Source organism: Capra hircus, chromosome 2 (genome assembly GCF_001704415.2).
Source record: "Capra hircus breed San Clemente chromosome 2, ASM170441v1, whole genome shotgun sequence".
In the NCBI taxonomy this organism is placed as follows: domain Eukaryota; kingdom Metazoa; phylum Chordata; class Mammalia; order Artiodactyla; family Bovidae; genus Capra; species Capra hircus.
Genome location: NC_030809.1, coordinates 65,370,417 through 65,388,668, shown reverse-complemented (window position 1 = coordinate 65,388,668; position 18,252 = coordinate 65,370,417). Strand labels below are relative to the sequence as shown.

At 48.4% G+C, this 18,252-nt stretch overlaps 1 protein-coding gene across 3 annotated transcripts in view; it reads left to right on the top strand.

Annotated features, from left to right (window-relative positions):
* MARCO (macrophage receptor with collagenous structure) overlaps positions 1-10,090 on the top strand; it is a 30,593-nt gene extending 20,503 nt beyond the window's left edge. Inside the window, exons 5-14 of one of the 3 annotated variants that reach the window (XM_013970393.2) lie at positions 2,286-2,294; positions 2,331-2,492; positions 2,603-2,638; positions 3,115-3,213; positions 3,307-3,369; positions 5,956-6,000; positions 6,866-6,964; positions 7,484-7,528; positions 8,252-8,428; positions 9,806-10,090. In XM_013970393.2, the coding sequence (XP_013825847.2) occupies positions 2,286-2,294; positions 2,331-2,492; positions 2,603-2,638; positions 3,115-3,213; positions 3,307-3,369; positions 5,956-6,000; positions 6,866-6,964; positions 7,484-7,528; positions 8,252-8,428; positions 9,806-9,936 (866 nt within the window). In that variant the 3' untranslated portion in view covers positions 9,937-10,090. Of the gene's footprint in view, positions 1-2,285; positions 2,493-2,602; positions 2,639-3,114; positions 3,214-3,306; positions 3,370-5,955; positions 6,001-6,865; positions 6,965-7,483; positions 7,529-8,251; positions 8,429-9,805 lie in introns of all 3 variants that reach the window. The other 2 variants (XM_005676249.3, XM_005676250.3) reach the window with 2 other exon arrangements.

Below are 18,252 nucleotides of genomic sequence, written 5' to 3'. Positions count from 1 at the left end.
CACCTCACACTCACCCACTGCCACACTCAGGCTCGGGCCTGGGAGCCCTGCAGCTGGCGAGAGGAAATGCATCGGCTTCACGTCTTTAGAAATCAGGACTCCTCTTCCCAAATTACCCGCTGTTTGCCCAATCCACTGCCCACAGACGGGGTTAGCAGACCAAGCGGGACCCGCCCCTGCAGTATTGAGTACTGAGGTTTTCCCCTCTTTGTCCCAGAAGATGGGTAATACCACTGTAATGAGGTTCCAGGGGATCATGTCAGTCTCCTTCACTCCACCTTTAGCTGTGATGATGGGGAGGTTCTGAAGTCAGAGGTAGCTGTGATTCCTCAGCTGGTGCCAGATTCTGGTACTTTCACCAGTACTACTTTGCTTCTCAAGGTGGTCCTCTTTATGGAGACACGGAAGTCATCGCAACACACACTCAGGCCCACACCAGTTTCAAGAAACCTCATACAGGAACTTCCCTGGCAGTTCAGTGGTGAGGACTCCATTCTCTTGGGGTTCAGTCCCTGGTTGGGGAACTAAGATCTTGAAAACTGCGTGGGAGAGCAGAGACAGAGAAAAGAAACCTCATACAGTCACACAGTTGCCTTATTGTGATGACCCTGACTGGCCCAGAGCAGCGGGGCACGAACAAATGCCTCAGGGGAATAATTCCTTGCATTGTCCTAGCCTTTTGGCCCTTCTGCTCAAGCGGATGCTCTGAAGGATGGAAATCTTGTTTGCTCTTTGCATCTGAGGCAGTTGTAAGGGACTTCAGTTGTAATCAAGGTCTCTATGGCTGTTTTGTCTTCCTTCAAGGAATAATCATTCTCTAAGTATCCTAACCACCTCAAAGAATCTCGTTCTCAAGACTTACACCTAACATCTCTCAAATCTTAGATCCAGAGAGTTCTGTGAGGCAGTCGCTTCTTTGCCTCCACTCAAGACCACTTTGCTCACTTTCCTGATTCGTTACAGAGGAGGCCAGGGCCTTTCTGCGTTCTCTCCAGCTCTGCTGCTGCTGCTGCTGCTAAGTCGCTTCAGTCGTGTCTGACTCTGTGCAACCCCATAGATGGCAGCCCACCAGGCTCCTCCGTCCCTGGGATTCTCCAGGCAAGAACACTGGAGTGGGTTGCCATTTCCTTTTCCAACGCATGCATGCATGCTAAGTCGCTTCAGGTGTGTCCGACTCTATGCGACCCTAGGGACAGCAGCCCACCAGGCTCCTCTGTCCATAGGATTCTCTAGGCAAGAATACTGGAGTGGGTTGCCATTTCCTTCTCCCTCCAGCTCTGAAATCATGAAAATAATGGAATAGAGCCCTTTAACCTAATTCCATCTTAACGAGCCAGTCCTGCCCCCTGAGGGAGTTGCTAGGAGTGGGGCTCTGCTGATGGTGGGACCTCACCAGGCTTCCTCAGCTAGTGGGTACCAATGAGCAGGCCCTTTATGCGTGGCTGGCAGGTTCGGAAAGGGGTTGTCGAGCCCTGCCCAGTGAGAAGCCTCCCTTGATTGATAACGCTCTGAGCAGCAGCAGGAAGGAGGAGGGAGTGACGGAGGACAGAGGAGAGCATAGACGGGGGCAAGCTCGGAATACTGATGCCGAGTGGAAAATGTGAAACCTTGGCCACCAGGCAAGCCTGTGTCTGAGCCACTGGCAGGATAAGTGCTGCTGTGATGCTTTTCTCTCCATCAGCACCTCAAACTTCTGCTCTCAGCACTTCAAATCTGCTTTCTGGAATATTCAGAATTCTGTTTGCGAAGTTTAAAAAAATAGTTCTCCAAATTCAGGCACTGAAATAAGCCAGGCAATACTGATGGAGAGCTCAGCTTCTGGGACCTTCCACTTCCCATCAGCCAGGCCAGGTCCTCTCATCCATTTTTTATAAGTTTATGCCTGGTTTCTGGGCAAGGTGGTGTGCTCCTTGAGGGCAGTCATTGTATCTTCTACTTCTGGGCACCAAGGAGTTCAAGGAGTCTGAGTTTGGAATTTGAGTGGGACAGGAAGTATCAGAGTTGGACGTGGTGGCCTGGCTTGCCCTCCTCCCATGGTGGTGGTGGTTGCTAAGTTGTGTCCGACTCTTCGTGATCCCATGGACTGTAAACTGCCAGGCTCCTCTGTCCATGGGATTCTCCAGGCAAGAATACTGGAGTGGGTTGCCATTTCCTTCTCCAGGGATCTTCCTAACCCAGGGATCGAAACTGGGTCTCCTGCACTGCAGGCAGATTCTTTAACTACTGAGTCACCAGGGAAGCCCCACCCTCCCCCCATGTCTGACCACAACTTCTTGGTTTTTCAGGAAGAAAAGGAGACATGGGCATGAAAGGAAACATGGGCATGAAAGGAGACATGGGCATGAAAGGAGACGTGGGCATGAAAGGAGACATGGGCATGAAAGGAGACGTGGGCATGAAAGGAGACATGGGCATGAAAGGAGACATGGGGGTCATGGGACCCCCCGGAGCTCGGGGGGATAAAGGTGACTCAGGAAAGCCAGGTTCCCCAGGTAAGAGTCTGCACTGGCAGGGCTAATGCCCTGTGGGTGTTCCCCTTTTGTCTCGCAGGCTGAAGCTAGAGGGTAAATCTACAATCCCTAAAAATCCTTCTGTATTTTAGGAGTGGCTGGAATTCCTGGAATCAAAGGTGATCAAGGTAAGAGTTGTAGGAATGGGCATCATTCCAGGTACCACTGTCCCTGTCTCGTATTTGACTGTAATATTAGCCCAGAGCCTCTGAGATTTTGTAAAACCTGGCCCATCCTTAAGAGGAACAGAGCAGCATTCAGAGGGCAGGCCTAATTGATATTCTTTTTGAGAGCTTCTCTTCACTCTGCTGCTCAGGCTTGTGAAGCCAGACGCTCACACCCAGAGTTCTGTGTAAGTCCATAAGCTTCAAACCCTGCAGCAGTGAATGGAAATAAATTAATAAATTGCTGAGACTGTAATTTTCCTCCCACTAATAGGGCTAGTTTAAGGCTTCTAAAGAGAGATCTTTTAACCTGCCCAGGGAACATTTAAGATGTTAGGAGATGCGTGTGCCACTGCAGAGAACAGAGGTGTGTTGAAAGCATAGGCAGCCAGGCCCTCTCCCAACAACCCCCAGCCTTCTATTCACGACTTTGCTTTCAGGACCACCTGGAGTGAAGGGTCTTCCAGGCTTTCCAGGAGCTGTGGGATCCCCAGGTGCCAAGGGTGAGACTGGCAGCACTGGCCCCACTGGGCCAATAGGTGAGGTCCTGGCTCCTGTGGTGGGTGGGGGGAGTGATGTATGGAGACCCACCCAGCCCAGCCCTTACACTCTCTGTGTTATCTGTTGTCCAGGACCACCAGGGATGCCTGGGAGACCAGGAGTCGAAGGCGTAAAAGGAAGCAAGGGGGACACAGGTAACAAAGGCTGTAGGTAGGTGGGAAAGTGGAGTTGCTGGGTGTCAGTGATGGACACGGAGGAGGACTACTTCCAAGCAGGGCCATCAGAAGAAGGCAGAGGTCTCCTGTGCTCTGGCCCCCGAAGCCTCTGGATTAAGAAGGGCACCTTCTTCTGCCAGAGCCCTTTGAGTCCAAGGCCCTATGGCTGTTTTTCTCTGCCCAGAGTCCATGAAGACCTTGAATGCCACAATCAAATCTCCACTGTCAAACAGGAGGGGGGTGGGCACCTTGCTCGCACTGTCTCCTGGCCTGCCTTCCAGCTGTGCATGTAGAGCCCGCTCTCTCCCATTGATCTGAGGTGGGGCCCCAAGGGTCAGGGCTCTGGATTTGGGCAGCAGTTGTCAAAAACCCTGGTGGGCCTGCAATCCGGGAGACCTGGGTTCAATCCCTGGGTTGGGAAGATTCCCTGGAGAAGGAAATGTCAACCCACTCCAGTACTCTTGCCTGGGAAATCCCATGGATGGAGAAGCCTGGTAGGTTACAGTCCATGGGGTCACAAAGAATCAGACACGACTGAGCGATTTCACTTTGTCAAAAAACTGAAATTGCACATTCTCCCAGGGGGCCCAGGCTGAAAGGAGTGACCCACAGTTACCCAACTCACAGAGACTAGTTCATGAACCATCACACCAACTTAGTCAAGTCATAAGCTGTTAGGCCAATTTAGTCGAGGTTATAAACCATCCTACCAATATGGTCTGCTTTATAAACAACTGCTAACTTTGCTAGTCACTAAGTAAGTCCAGGCACCCATGATGGTCTAGAAAATCTGGTCCACTGGATAGTCTAGAAAGTGTTGGGCCTCCAAGACACATAAGACCTGGTTCCTGCCCTCAGACATGCTGGCTGGTGCAGGAGACAGGCAGACAGGCTGTTGTCAGATGGCGTCAGGCACACTCTGCTGAGCGTTTTGCGTGGAGGAGTGCCATGTGCCATTTAGGAAGCCAGGTGCAGGCCAGGAGGTGTTGTGGCCAGTGCAGGTTGAGAAAGGGCTGGGCATCTTCCAAGGATGTCTGTGGACAGTCACGGCAAGTGCAGAAGGTCATACTTGAGTTAGACAACCCGGATGCCTTCATCCAAGAGCCATGTTAGAAACCCACACCAGGGGCAGGCCCTCTCATTTTTCATTGATCAAGTGGTCAATGGATTGATTGATTTTTTTTTAAAACAGATGTGACTTGACTCTGTCAAAATCTTCAAGGTCACAGTGGCCCCTGGTGTGGGTAGCAAAGTATAGCATCTTGCAGGAGTGATGGAAGAGCTGGAGTTGAGTCATAGAGGATGAATAGGGCTTGGCCAGATGGAGAAAGGAAGACAAGTCTAGAGAAAGGGAACAGAGCAGGTGAAGTCTTGGAAGGTGCGGGAGGGCTCTGTAGGTTGGCATCCCTTGAGTCCAGGTCTGGGATGTGGTGGAGGTTCAGGAAGCTCTGGCCAGAGAGCTGGGCAGGCCACTTTCTGAGCCTGGGACTCTGGGCCTTTGATCTTTGGGTTTCCCCTGAAGACTGTCAGGAGCCCTGGCAGAGGTGACTCCTATACACACTGTCCTTCTAACCCATCCATCTTCAAAGATGCTTTCCTTTTCACAGATGGTGGGTCAGGACAGGCAGGGGCTCCGCTACCCAATCCCATGAGTGGGATTTTGGTTAAAGCCGAGCTGGCTTGTTAGAAGCGACCCCAGTCAAGATCATGGTGGAAGTACAATCCCACTGTTACCCTCAAGAAAGTGTTACTTCATGATCAGTAATGAGCTTTACTTTCCCCAAGTTTATGTGACTGTCTTGGAGAGTCCTGTTTCCCTGAAACTGAGAGATCACGGAGTTGCCAAACCAATAGGTTATTATCCCCCAATAAGTAATGACCCATCATGGTGCTGGGAATAGTGGGCCTTCTACATAAGCTAGTGAACAAAGAGATGAATGGAGGGAGGGAGGGAAGGAGGGAGGAACTTTCACATCAGAACTACAAATAGGATCATCCCAAATAATGGCAGTGGTTATTTTTCCATTTTCTTGACATGAGACCCTTTAGCTGCCTAACTGTTTAGCTACAGTGGGGGCCACAGTGAAATAAACCAATAGACTTATGGAATATCTACTGAGAGTGAGAGACTCCCAGAGCTTCTAGTGGCCACTGAGTCCCCTCCACAGTATTTTAGAAATAAAAATAACTTTATTTTCAAAACATCTCTCAATTCTTTTCCAATAGAAAATCTTTTTTCCAATCGTTTCCTTCTTTTGCAACAAGAAGGAATAGATATCAAGCCAGGTTATTACTGGACAAAGAAGGCCAGTTACTGAGTGTGGGGTCTGTTCACCTAATCCAGACCTTCACCCACCACGTTTCTATTTCACCCCAATACACGTACCCATTTATCTGCAGTCTGTCTGCTTTTATGCTCTGCTAAAGAGGCTTTAAACAATCGAGGAGAACCAAAGTACCTTTCCATCCGCATTAATCAGACAGAAGGTAGAGGCTGTCTAAGATTAAAAGTGTTTAATATCTAAGTTTTATTATCTTCTTCCCTTTTCTGTATTTTGATCTTAGGACTTCAAGGACAGAAAGGAACAAAAGGAGAATCAGGATTTCCAGGTAAAGTGTTGGCTTCATTTTAATTTTCCACAATAATGACTGGAAGGACTCTCTGAGGCGGGCTTTGTTGACCCTGAAAGCAGGGCTGTAACTGCAGTAACTTTCCCCCAGAGCACCAAGGCCTCCAGGGGTCTGTCTTTCAAGCCTCAGGCTCTTCCAATGATAAACCAGGGGAAAGGGTTTGAAGGGGTGGAGTTGAGAGAGAAAACGGTAAAGAAGCCCCAGGAGCTGCCGCATGGCAGTGAATTCAGGCTGCACAGCCGCTGTGGAGCTAAGCAACGTTTCTCTCCAGTTCCCAAGGTGGTTGCCTGGCCTGTGTCTCTTTGGTCCATCTCCCTGTTCACACTGGCCCTCAAGGCACCCCCTTCTCCTGCTACTTCTCACAGGACTATCATTACAGTCCTCGTTAGTCCCCACCCCTACACACAGCATTTCTAGTCTTCTTGCCGGCCCCACCCTAAGGAGCCAAAACAAAACTCCTCAGACACATTTCCTGAGCAGTCTTTATTACTACTAAGGTGGATTTTCTTTTCCTATTCTAACTTACTAACAGGGAAATTGAGGCCTGGAAATGTTCTAGCAAATTCTCCCAGAATGGCTTCCACATAATGGCCCAATGAGGACCAACAACTTTGGAATCCTGTCAGCTATTTTCACCCTCTTGCCCCCAACCAGAGTTTACCTGGAAGGTGGCGGGGGGGTGGCAGGGGCAACACTCTGCCCCTGCCCCAAGGCTGAACATCCAAATAGCCCACTGATGGGGTGGGGGGACCTTCAGGACAATTCATTCATTAAACACCAAGGCTGTTAGTTTCCCCTGGAAAGCAGAGCAGAACATCTGATGGCAGTGGTCTCTCTTCCCCAGGCCTTGCAGGCATGAAGGGAGAGAAGGGAAGCCTGGGCCTGGGAGGCCTCAAGGGGGCACCTGGACCAAGTGGCCAAAAGGGAGAGCCCGGATCGAGAGGTAAGGTCTCGGCTTCTGACATAAGAGTTCAAAGGACAGGCCTGTTATAAGGGGTTGGGAGTGGTTTTCAGAACCAGAAGGCAAGAGGCTTAGTGGTTCTGCAGAGAAGCCTTGTGCTGGGGTTGCCCTCAGCCCAGAGCTTACAGAGGTGAATAAGACAGAGGTGAATAAGGCACAGCTGGGCACTCAGCGCAGCAGGTGACAATGTGCTGGACGACGCCCAGCCAGGCCCCCGGACCATACAGTCTCCGTGACTGACCTCAGGAGAGACCTCCCCCTCCATGCCTCTTGAATGTCCTTCTCTAATCTAGCTCAAGTCCTTCCTGCTGTAGCTCAGGCCCATTTCTTCTTGCTCACCCATGGAGATCATGGCATATCCAGTCCCCATGATGCCAGGGGGCTGGCAAAGATGGAGGAGAGAGTCTGACCCCCACCACTCCTCCCCACTGCTGGCAAAGGAGAACAGGGGGTTCCTGACTTGGTTTCCTTCAAACTGTGTGGTTTTTCTCCTCATGGCAGGAGCCACTGGGCCACAAGGATCCAAGGGAGAAAAAGGTCAAAAAGGTAATTGCTATTTCTGTTCTGTTTAATGTATGCTATAGAGGCTACTCTGTACTTGAAAGTTGTATGTGTTCTGGGGGACAGGCCTTGGTTCTCAGAGAGATTCCTCATTTTGGGGGAAAGCTAAAAGGCTGTCCCTTGAATAAGCCTGCCCGTGTCACAGAGCCACAGGTAACAGTTTCTCTCTCTCCCTTCTTTCCTCGCTTCTTCCCCACCCCCAATTCCCTCCCTCTCTTCCTCCCTTCTTCCTCCTCCCTTTTTTTCCTCCACAACGCAAGCAAACCATGGCAGGGTGGATTTGCAAGGCCAGCTGCAGAGGCACTTCCCTCTATGGCCTCACGCCTGCAAGCCTCAGTGCACAGAGGCTGCTGGTAGTGCTGGGCACTCAGCGCCATAATGTGGGATCTTACTGCTATGATGACAGCCAAGCAGAAGACTTCTTTTCCCTAACTGTAGGACTTCCGAGGCAAAAAGAGAAGGGGGAGGCAGAGGATGAGATGGTTAGGTAGCATCACCAACTCAGTGGACATGAGTTTAAGCAAAGTCTGGGAGACAGTGAAGGACAGGGAAGCCTGGCATACTGCGGTCCATGGGTCGCAAAGAGTCATACACGACTTAGTGACTGAACAACAACATAGGACTTCCAAAAATTAAAAGGCAGAACCTGCATCTGCCCAAAGCCCTCTGCTGCTCCTTTACCTCTCCCACATGTGTTTTGCCATCCAGGTGACTCCTCGTTAACCGTCCGGATTATCGGCTCTAGGAACCGAGGCCGAGCTGAAGTTTTCTATAATGGTGCATGGGGGACAATCTGTGATGACAGCTGGGACAATTCAGATGCCACTGTCTTCTGCCGCATGCTGGGTTACTCCTCTGGAAGTGCTCTCTACAATGTGGGAGCTGGTGAGTGAATCAGTCCTCAACCAGGAGTCTTTTTTTTTTTTTTTTTTGAGGTGTTGATGTGAGCTTTCTCTCCTGGGTAGGGTGTTGGTACCCGTCAGTTGCAAGTGACTCATCATGGTTGGCTTAAAAGAAAGGGATTGGTTCAAGCAACTGAAAAGTTTCACTGCTCAGGGATCCAGCTTACACCCTTCTGGCTGGCAGCCCCAGGAGAAAGAAGGCTCTCTTCCTCCACAGGGACAGAAGCTGCTGTCCACCCAGCCCTAAAGCCAGAATGCCACGTGTCCGACAGTGTTTGTGAGGGATGCTCTCTGAAGGACAGCTGAGGGGTGGAAGCCAGGAGAACAAAGATGTCGGGCAGGCAAGCACAGTGGTCATCTCAGCTCTCTGGAGCCTAAAGGCCTGGGCAGCCCAAGCTTGATCATCTTCAAGGAGAAGGGAAGAGACAGTGAATCAGAGCAGGGATTTCCTAAAATCCGTTTTGGAAAGATGTCCTGGAGTGCTGGAGACTCAACTATGTTTTGCAGGAAAAGGTCATTTTCTTTGGCCATAAAAGCAGATGGGTGCTTCCCTGGTGGCTCAGTGGTAAAGAATCTGCCTGCCAATGCAGGAGACGTGTGTTCGATCCCTTGGTCAGGAAGGTCCCCTGGAGTAGGGCTTGGCAACCCACTCCAGTATTCTTGCCTGGAAAATTCCGTAGACAGAGGAGCCTGATGGGCTACAGTCTATTGGGTTGCAAAAGCAACTTGGCAACGAAACAACTCAACAACCACCAAGAGCTGACCTGGCCAGGACACTAGGCTGGTTTATCCTGCTCCCGCCCCCAAATCTTCTCTGCCCTTACCCCTCCCCCTCCACCCCACCAAAATGCATACCTGTTTTTTAATCTGAGTCTAGTTGGATTATAAAACTCCTTAAAAATACACATTTCCTCCCACGGATTAAGCCTATATAGATTGTCACATTATAGTGTAAATTACTGGAATCAAATAAGCCAGTAATTTCTCTGAGCTCTTGATCTGAAATCGATTATATCAGAAGGAACGGGGTTTGAAGGAGGTAGAATGCTTCGGAACTGAGAATGACCTGGTTACAAAGGCATTTAAGGAAGAGACAAACCCTGAGAGATCCTCAGGAGATTTCAAATCATGCTTGGATTACATATTAAATACTTGGATGAGACCTCTATCAAAGGGTAGAAAGCAGAACAGAGGCAGAGTCATCATAAGAGAGCAGAACAGTCGTCCTCACCCTGGGCCTGGGCAGTTGCAGGAGAAATGATCAGTCTAGCTCCCTGTGGAAGACCCCGAGGACAGACGGACCACACAGCTTGAACCCTAATCCCACACTCCTCTCTCTCCTTGCTGTCTCTGTGTCCAGGCTCTGGAAACATCTGGCTGGATGATGTTGCATGTTCAGGGTCAGAATGGACCCTGTGGGACTGCAGCAAGAGCAGCTGGGGCTCTCACAACTGCAACCACAATGAGGATGCAGGCGTGAACTGCAGCTGACCCCACAGTCCACTCACCACTCTGCCCCCAAGGTGTCCACAGCCAAGACACTCAGCCCACGAAGGGAGGCAGTGCTCTCTGAGGGGCTCCCAGGGGTGGCTGACAGCCTCTGAAGCGGGTTCAATAAAGCTAATAAAGCTCAAAGCGCTACTTGGCACTGCCTGGCTGTGGCTGAAATGACTAGCTCATCCCTCCTATCCCTCAGGGATGCACCCACTCAATGCACACAGCCTTTCATTGAGTCCTCATGCTCCTCGCACTCCCACCCAGTGCACAGGGACAGTGGAATCTTAGCTCAGAACTGGGGCACATGGGGGCTGAAATTCCATGGTGAAACTGGGGCTCACCTGTTGTCAGAATTAGTCATGACCAGCCCTTCAGTCAATCAGATGTAGCCTCTTTGCTCAGCAGTGGATGGTCCCCCCAGCACTGGAGCTACTCGCCAGCAAATGAAAAGACCTCATGTAGTTGACACCAGGATGCATGGAAAATAGGGACTATACCTTTAAGCATAGGGGCATGAAAATTTGTTCTCATTAGGATGTGGGCTCCATAAATGCAGGAACTTTCATCCGTTTTATTCACCCAGGGGAGACATGGATTTGATCCCTGGTTGGGAAGATCCGGCTGGAGGAGGGCATGGCAACCCACTCCAGTATTCTTGCCTGGAGAATCCCATGGACAGAGGAGCCTGGTGGGCCACAGTCCATGGGGTCGCAGAGTCGGGCAGGACTGATGCGACTCAGCACACCTGCATGCGCTGGTAAGCGGTAGAGCCCAGGAGGAGCAGCGGAGGGGCTGGGAGACGAGCGGACTTCCCAGGGCTTCCTCCCTCAGGAGCTCAACCAGCCACCCAGGACCCAGCCACCCAGGACCCAGTCTGCACTTTCAGAGGCGGCAGCTGCTCAGAAATCAGCACCAGGGTCGGAGCTGCAGGGGGATGGGAGAGCTCTCTGGACCTGGGCACAGAGGCGGGGCTGGGGCCAGGATTTGAAAGCTGGTTGTTTTAATTTGGCAGAAACCTCTATGATGATGCAGGTTTCCTTGACACTTCAGGATGGAAGAATGGAAGGTCAGGGAGGAAGGAGGCCCTGTCAGGGTTCTAAGGTGTAATACTTTACAAATGTACCTTGTCGGTCTTATCAACATCCTTATCTCTCAAAGCTTATTGCCCATTCCTTCTATCCTAACAAGTCCCCCACCTACCCACCCACAAGGAAAGTCAAGAGCAGGTCCAACCTGAAACAGAGAGGAGGGGTCATCTCTCCCATCTGAATCTCAAAGTGACTTCCTGAACCTCTTTAGAAACAGAAGAACCATGAAAGCAGAGTGGAAAGCAGAAACAGTTTTCTAGTTTTTTCCATTTAACTTATCAAAAGCCAAGCCTGGCTGACTTGGTCACAGTGTTTTAAGTCCAGGTGGTCTGAGCAGAGCAAGCAGGAAGGAAGGGTATTAGGAAAGCCCCCTGCCCTTCCCTGGGGAAGGAGGGAAAGATGAGGAGACAGAAATAGAGGAGGGTTCTCCCTGCAGTATCAGGCCCAACTCTCCCATTTTCATCTCCTTTCCCAGGATCTGCCTCCTCCAAGAGTGATGGACTGTGGGACTGGTTCCTACCTGGGGGACCCCTTGCATCACCCTTAGGGATGTGTGAGCATACATGCGCTCTTCTCTCTCTCTCTCTCTCTCTCTCTCTCTCTCTCTCACACACACACACACACACACAATCTTTCCAGAGGAACAAATAATAGTTTATAGGCAGAACTGCAAAAATCCTTACAGAGAATGGACCAACCTCCCCCGACCCCTCCCCTCCTCCAGCAAGAAAGCTGAAAGACATGGTTCAACACACCCAAAACTTCCCTCCCATGGCTTTGGTTTTCATCTCTTAGGTGTTGACCCCCCAATCTATACTCCCAGTGAAGACCTCTCTCCTGAGCTCTGGCTACATATATGTCCACCAGCTGCCTCCACGCTAGCACCTCAAAGTTCGGCAGCTAAAACCTGCTCCCTCCATCCAGTGTCCAAGATAGAAACTGGGTGTCAGATGCCATGCCTCCACCAGGCACCAAGTATTCTACCTCCCAAAAGTCTCTCCAGTCCACTCAGGTCTCTCCATCGCTACTACTATCACGGTCCAGGCCACTGCCCCGTGGCCTGGAGGCTTGGCGCTTCTAATCAGTCTCTTTTCCTCCACCATGCTCCACCAACCACCTATCCATTCTGCAGGCAGCAGCCCGACAGATCTTTAGAAATCATACAGCTCACTATGCTGCTCCATGCTTACATCTTTCAATGGCTCCCCATTCCCTTAGGCAGTGGGGCAAACTCACCATCGTGACTTACAAGGCTGTGCCCCTGACAACCTCACAAAGTCTTCCTGCAGCCTTGATGTTTCATTTCCCCTCTGTTACATCCAGCCCTTTGTTCATTCAGTTTCTCTTACATAATGTCTCTTACACAACAAACTGGTGATAAATATTTTCTGACTGGCTCGCTGAAGGAATGCTAAACAGAGCACTTAGCTTTTCAACATTGGTATTGCTTCACAGTCTTTCCTCTGGCAAGAGACGTATCCTTGTTGTGCAGTGGTTCCTCAATACGAAGATTTTCTCCAAAGGCAAATCTAGTCACTAGGCCTTTCACACTTTAGGAGATCAGCTTTTGAAACAAAATGGGGTCCAAGTTTTGCAAGGTGAATTGTAAATTTTAAAAGATCCTATCTTGCCACTCACTGTCTCAGCATCGCCACAAACAGGCTGTGAGCACCAGCCCAGGTAATCAGGTGCACCGGTGTGATAAGCTGGGACCCTGCCACAAATTCCCCTTCCTCCCCCTACCCACAGTGACTGTGACCTAGTGATACTCAAATGCACCAATGAAATCCCCTCGCACTGTTTGCTTGTGTACCCCATGCTGACCCCCCAGTGAAGACCCTTGTCCATGAGTCTTCACCCTCTCCTGGCTCCCCGGCTAAGTGGCTGACCCACTCCCTGGGGCCCCTCTCAACCTGTAGGGACTCTGTCTTGGTGAGTGTAATCCCTACAACTCTTCTGGGTCCCCTCTTGAGGCCACACCTGACCAACTATCCCATCGAAGAACACAGCACACCACAGCAGCACATGATACAAAGGACACCATTCCCACCTAACAAGTATGCAAACTGAGTCTCTGCGAGGTTTGGCACTGTGGTATGTTGGCTCCAGTTCACCATCTTTCTATTGTTAGCCTTTGCAATGTGACTGCTGCTCTTCTCAACAGGAAGCAGGGCTTTCACTATCTCTCTCGGAATTCCCACCATGATATGAAACTAACCCAGGCTAAACTTAATGGAGGAGGCATGTGAAGGAGTGTGAAGTGTGTGAAGCATGACCCAATTGCCCCCGCTGAGGTCATCATCCGTGAGTCAGCATACAGTTGGCCACAGTCACGTTAGTGAGCCCAGCTGAGACTGGTCAAGCCTGGCCCACATCAGAAGACTAACCCGTAAATCCGTAAGTAATCACAGATGGTTGTGGTTGAAAGCCACTAGGTTTAGGGGTGGTTTGTTATATAGCAATAATGGCCTAAGAGAACTACATGCAGCTAGTAAGAAGTAGAGGGGGATTCACACAGCAGGAGAGTTGCTGCCTGCACGTCTGCCACGTGGGTTCTCTGATTAGCTCTCTGGCTGAGCTAAGCTGAGGAAACCCCTTTGGAACCACAGTGACCACAGAACTTGGCCGAAGCATGTGGCATGCTGGTGCTGTGGCTGACTGGTGGCTAGTTGTGGGGCTGAAGAGGAACTGGGTAAAATTAGCAGGACAGCATTCTCAACTGTTGGAGAGCAGGCTAGGGGCCTGGGGCCGCCAAATGTTGGGCATGACCTCTGTGTGACACTGCCGTCCACTTGAAAACACTCTCTTCCCTCCTGCTTCCCCTTCCTGGGGATGCTGGACCCTGGCTGAGGCCAGCAGCACAGACACCAGCATTGAGCATACTGGCTGGGCATGACAGATGGCAGGGCCCTCGAAGGACCCTCTGTGTGCAAGACCCCCATCACTGGCCTGGCAAGGCAGGCAAAGAGAGTTTCCCAGCATCTAGCTCTAGAAATGCAACTCAGGACTGAGGTTCTGGAGTCAAATATCCTGGGTTAGAATCCAATGTTGCCATTTAACAGGCCTTCACCTGCACAATTAAATTATTGAAACTCTCTGGGTCCCAGTTTCCTCATCTGTAAAATAAAAACTAGTAACAGCTTCCCCCTCTTAGATTTTTTGTGAGGATTCACTGAAATGATGAGTTAAGGTCAAGGTCAAGATGATGGAATAGGAGGACCTGGGGTTCACCTCTCCCCACAAGTATATCAAGAGTACATCTACAAGTTGAAAAGTTCACACAGAGCACCTGCTGATCTCTAGCAAAGGACCCTAGACACCCTAAAGGACAAGAAAAGATCCCAGCATGACCAGGTAGGATGAAGGAGAAAAGGGGAAGAAAAAGGAAAGAGGGAACAGGATGGGGCCCACATCCCTTGGGAGCGGGGAGCTGAAGGAGAGGAGAGGTTATTGCATCTGGGGAGGTGCCCTTTCTAGCAGCAAAGTACACTGAAATAGAGGGAGCCTGGTCATAGCCTGGAGCCCCAGCTTGAGATGGCTGTCTGCCAATGCAGGCAGGGGCCAGGTGCTGAAGTGTGGGGTTAGGAGAGCAGACCTGGGCAGAAGACTGCTGTTGGCTGCATGGAGACAGCTTGAGGAGACAAGAGTGAGGAGCTCCACATCCCAGAAAGCTCCTGGAGGAAACGTGGTCTGCCTCAGAAGCAAGGTGCCATTGTTGAGTGGCACACAAGTGGAGGGGTCGCCATCAAAAGTCCTTGACAGGGAGACTCTCCCCATCACACCAGACTCTCCCCTCCCCACCTCCACAGGCACTAGAGGGGAATCACATCAAAGTGAACCCATGCACCCCATACATGGCTGCCTTATCACTCTCTCATCTGAGTGAGCCTGCACCCCAGTCTGTAGCAGCCTGTTGCCCCTCCCGCCTAAGCAAGCAAGAGCACGCTAGTCAGCCACTGCCTTTCTTCCTCTTGCCTGGGCAAGGGACAGGCACCTAAGGGTCGCCCACATGCAGAGGTGAGCACAAAACCAAAACTGAGCCCAGGGGCTGTGCAACTAAGTAACAAGAACTGATATCTTTCCAAGAAACTGCACAGGTCATGGATTAAACTCCAGCAATCAGCTTGGTAAACCCAGCATCTGCAGACTGTATGAATGGACATAAGTGCCCCCATAATAGACTGGTCTAGCTTTAGCAGCTGTGGACTTTGGGGACAAGTACATGTGGGTGTTGGGCCAGGTCAGAGTTTGAGCTGTCTGCAAAGTGCCCACAGCAGATACAGAGATCTACCTAGAGGTCTTGGAGGGCTTCCTGGGAAGAAAGGGGTTGTCTGTGGCTCACCATGGGGACAATGACACTGATAGCAGAGGCTTCAGGGAATCTTTCCAAACAACCAGCAAGACAGCAACACAGCCCCACTTCTCAGCAGTAAAATCATACTAAACTCACAGACACCCCAAAACACACTCTCCAATGCAGCCCCACCCATCAGAGAAACAAGACACAGCTTCACCCGCTGGAGGGTAGACACAAGTCCCTCCCACCAGGAACCAACAGAAGCCCCTGAATCAAGCTGACCCACCAGCGAGCAGACACCAGAAGCAAGAGGAACTACAATCCCACAGCCCATGGAAAGGAGACCACAAACAGTACGTTAGATAAAATGAGACAGCAGAGGAAATATGTTGCAGACACAGGAGTAAGGTAAAACCCTACAAGACCAAATAAATGAAGAAGATATAGAAAATAGATATACCTGAAAAATAATTCAGAGTAATGATAGTAAAGATGGTCCAAGGTCTCAGAAAAAGAATGGAGACATGGATTAGGAAGATGGAAGAAATGTTAAACAAGAAACTAGAAGAACTAAAGAATAAATGAACAGTGGTGAGCAATACAATAACTGAAATGAAAAATACACTGGAAGGAATCAAAAGCAGAATAACTGAGGGAGGAGAACAAATTAGTGAGCTGGAAGATAGAATGGTGGAAATGATTGCCACAGCAAAGGGGGAAAAAAATGAAAAAAAGTCATGACAGTCTCAGAGACCTCTGCAACAACATTAAATGCACCAACATTTGAATTATGAGTCTCAGAAGAAGAGGAAGAGAAGGATCTGAGAAAATATTTGAAGAGAATATGCTCAAAAACTTCCCTAATGTGGGGAAGGAAATAGTCACCCAAGTCCAGGAAGCACAGAGAGTCCCATATAGGATAAACCTAAGGAGAAACATGCCAAGACACATATTAATCAAATTAACAGGAATTAAATACAAAGAAAAATATTAAAAGCAACAAGGAAAAGCAGCAAATAACATACAAGGGAATCCCCATAAAGTTATCAGCTAATTTTTCAGCAGAAACTCTGCAGGCCAGAAGGGAGTGGCAAGATATATTTAAAGTATTAAAAGAGAAAAACCTACAACCAAGATTACTCCACCCAGCAAGGATCTCATTCAGATTCAACAGAGAAAGCAAAAGCTTTACAGACTAAGAAAAACGAAGAGAATTCAACACCACCCAACCAGCTTTAGAACAATTGCTAAAGAAACTTCTCTAGGTGAGAAACACAAGAGAAAAAAAAGACATACAAAAACAAACCCAAAACAATTAAGAAAATGGCAATAGAAACATATATAGCAATAATCACCTTTGGGGAAATTCTCTGGTGGTTCAGTGGCTGAGACTCCATGCTCCCAAAGCAAGGGGCCTGTATTCGATTCTGGTCAGGGAACTAAATCCCACATGCCTCAGCTTAAGACTTGGCACAGCAAAATGAATAAATAAAAATATTAAAAAATAATAATCACCTTAAATGTAAATGAATTGAATGCTCAAAAAAAAAGGTATGGATGTTGCTGAATGGATACAGAAACAAACCCACATATGCACTGTCTACAGGAGACCCACTTCAGACCTAAGGACACATATAGACTGAAAGTGAGGGGACAGAAAAAGATATTCCATGCAAATGGAAATCAAAAGAAAGCTGGAGTAGCAATACTCATATCAGATAAAACAGACTTTAAAATAAAGACCATTATAAGAAATAAAGAAGGACACTACATAATGATCAAGGGATCAATCCAAGAGGACATAACAATTAGAAATATATATGCACACAGTATATAATATATAGGCACCTCAACATATAAGGCAAATGCTAACAGGCATAAAAGGGGAAAGCAATAGTAACATAATAACAGCAGAGGATTTTAACACCCCACTTAAACCAATGGATAGATCATCCAGACAGAAAATTAATAAGAAAACACAGTACATGAATTAGACCAAATAGGCTTAATTGATATTTATAGGACATTCCATCCAAAAACAACAGAATGTACTTTCTTCTCAAATAAAAATGAAACATTCTCCAGAACAGATCACATTTTGGGTCACAAATCAATCCTTGGTAAATTTAAGAAAATTGAAATAATATCAAACATCTTTTCTGACCATAGCACTATGAGATTAGCAATCAATCACAGGGGGGAAAAAAAACCTGTTAAAAAAAAATGGAGGCTAACCAGTATGTTAGTGAGTAATCAGTGGATCACTGCAGGAATCAAAGAGGAAATAAAAAACAGCAAATGAGACAAATGGCAATGAAAATACAACTACCTATGGGACATACCAAAAACTATTCTAAGAAGGAAATTTATAACAATAAAATCTTACCTCAAGAAACAAGAAAAATCACAAATAAACAACTTAAAACAACTAGAGAAAGAAGAACAAACAAAACCCAAAGTTAATAGAAGGAAAAAAATCATAAAGGTCAGAGGAGAAATAAATGAAATAGAGACAAATAAAACAATAGCAAAGATCAATGAAACTAAAAGCTTGTTCTTTGAGAAGATATACAAAATTGATAAACGTTTAGCCAGACTCATCAGGGAAAAAAAGGAGAGGATTCAAATCAATAAAATTAGAAATGAAAAAGGAGAAGTTACAACAGAAACCACAGAAACACAAAGGATCATAAGACATTACTACAAGCAACTATATGCAAATAAGATGGACAATCTAGAAGAAATGAACAAATTCTTAGAAAGGTATAATGCCACAAGACTGAACCAGGAAGATAGAAAACATATCTAATCGAAGTACTAATTGAAGTACTGAAATTGAAACTGATTAAAAATCTTCCAACAAATAAACACCCAAGGTCAGATGGCTTCACAGGCAAATTCTAAGAGTTAACACCTACCCATATG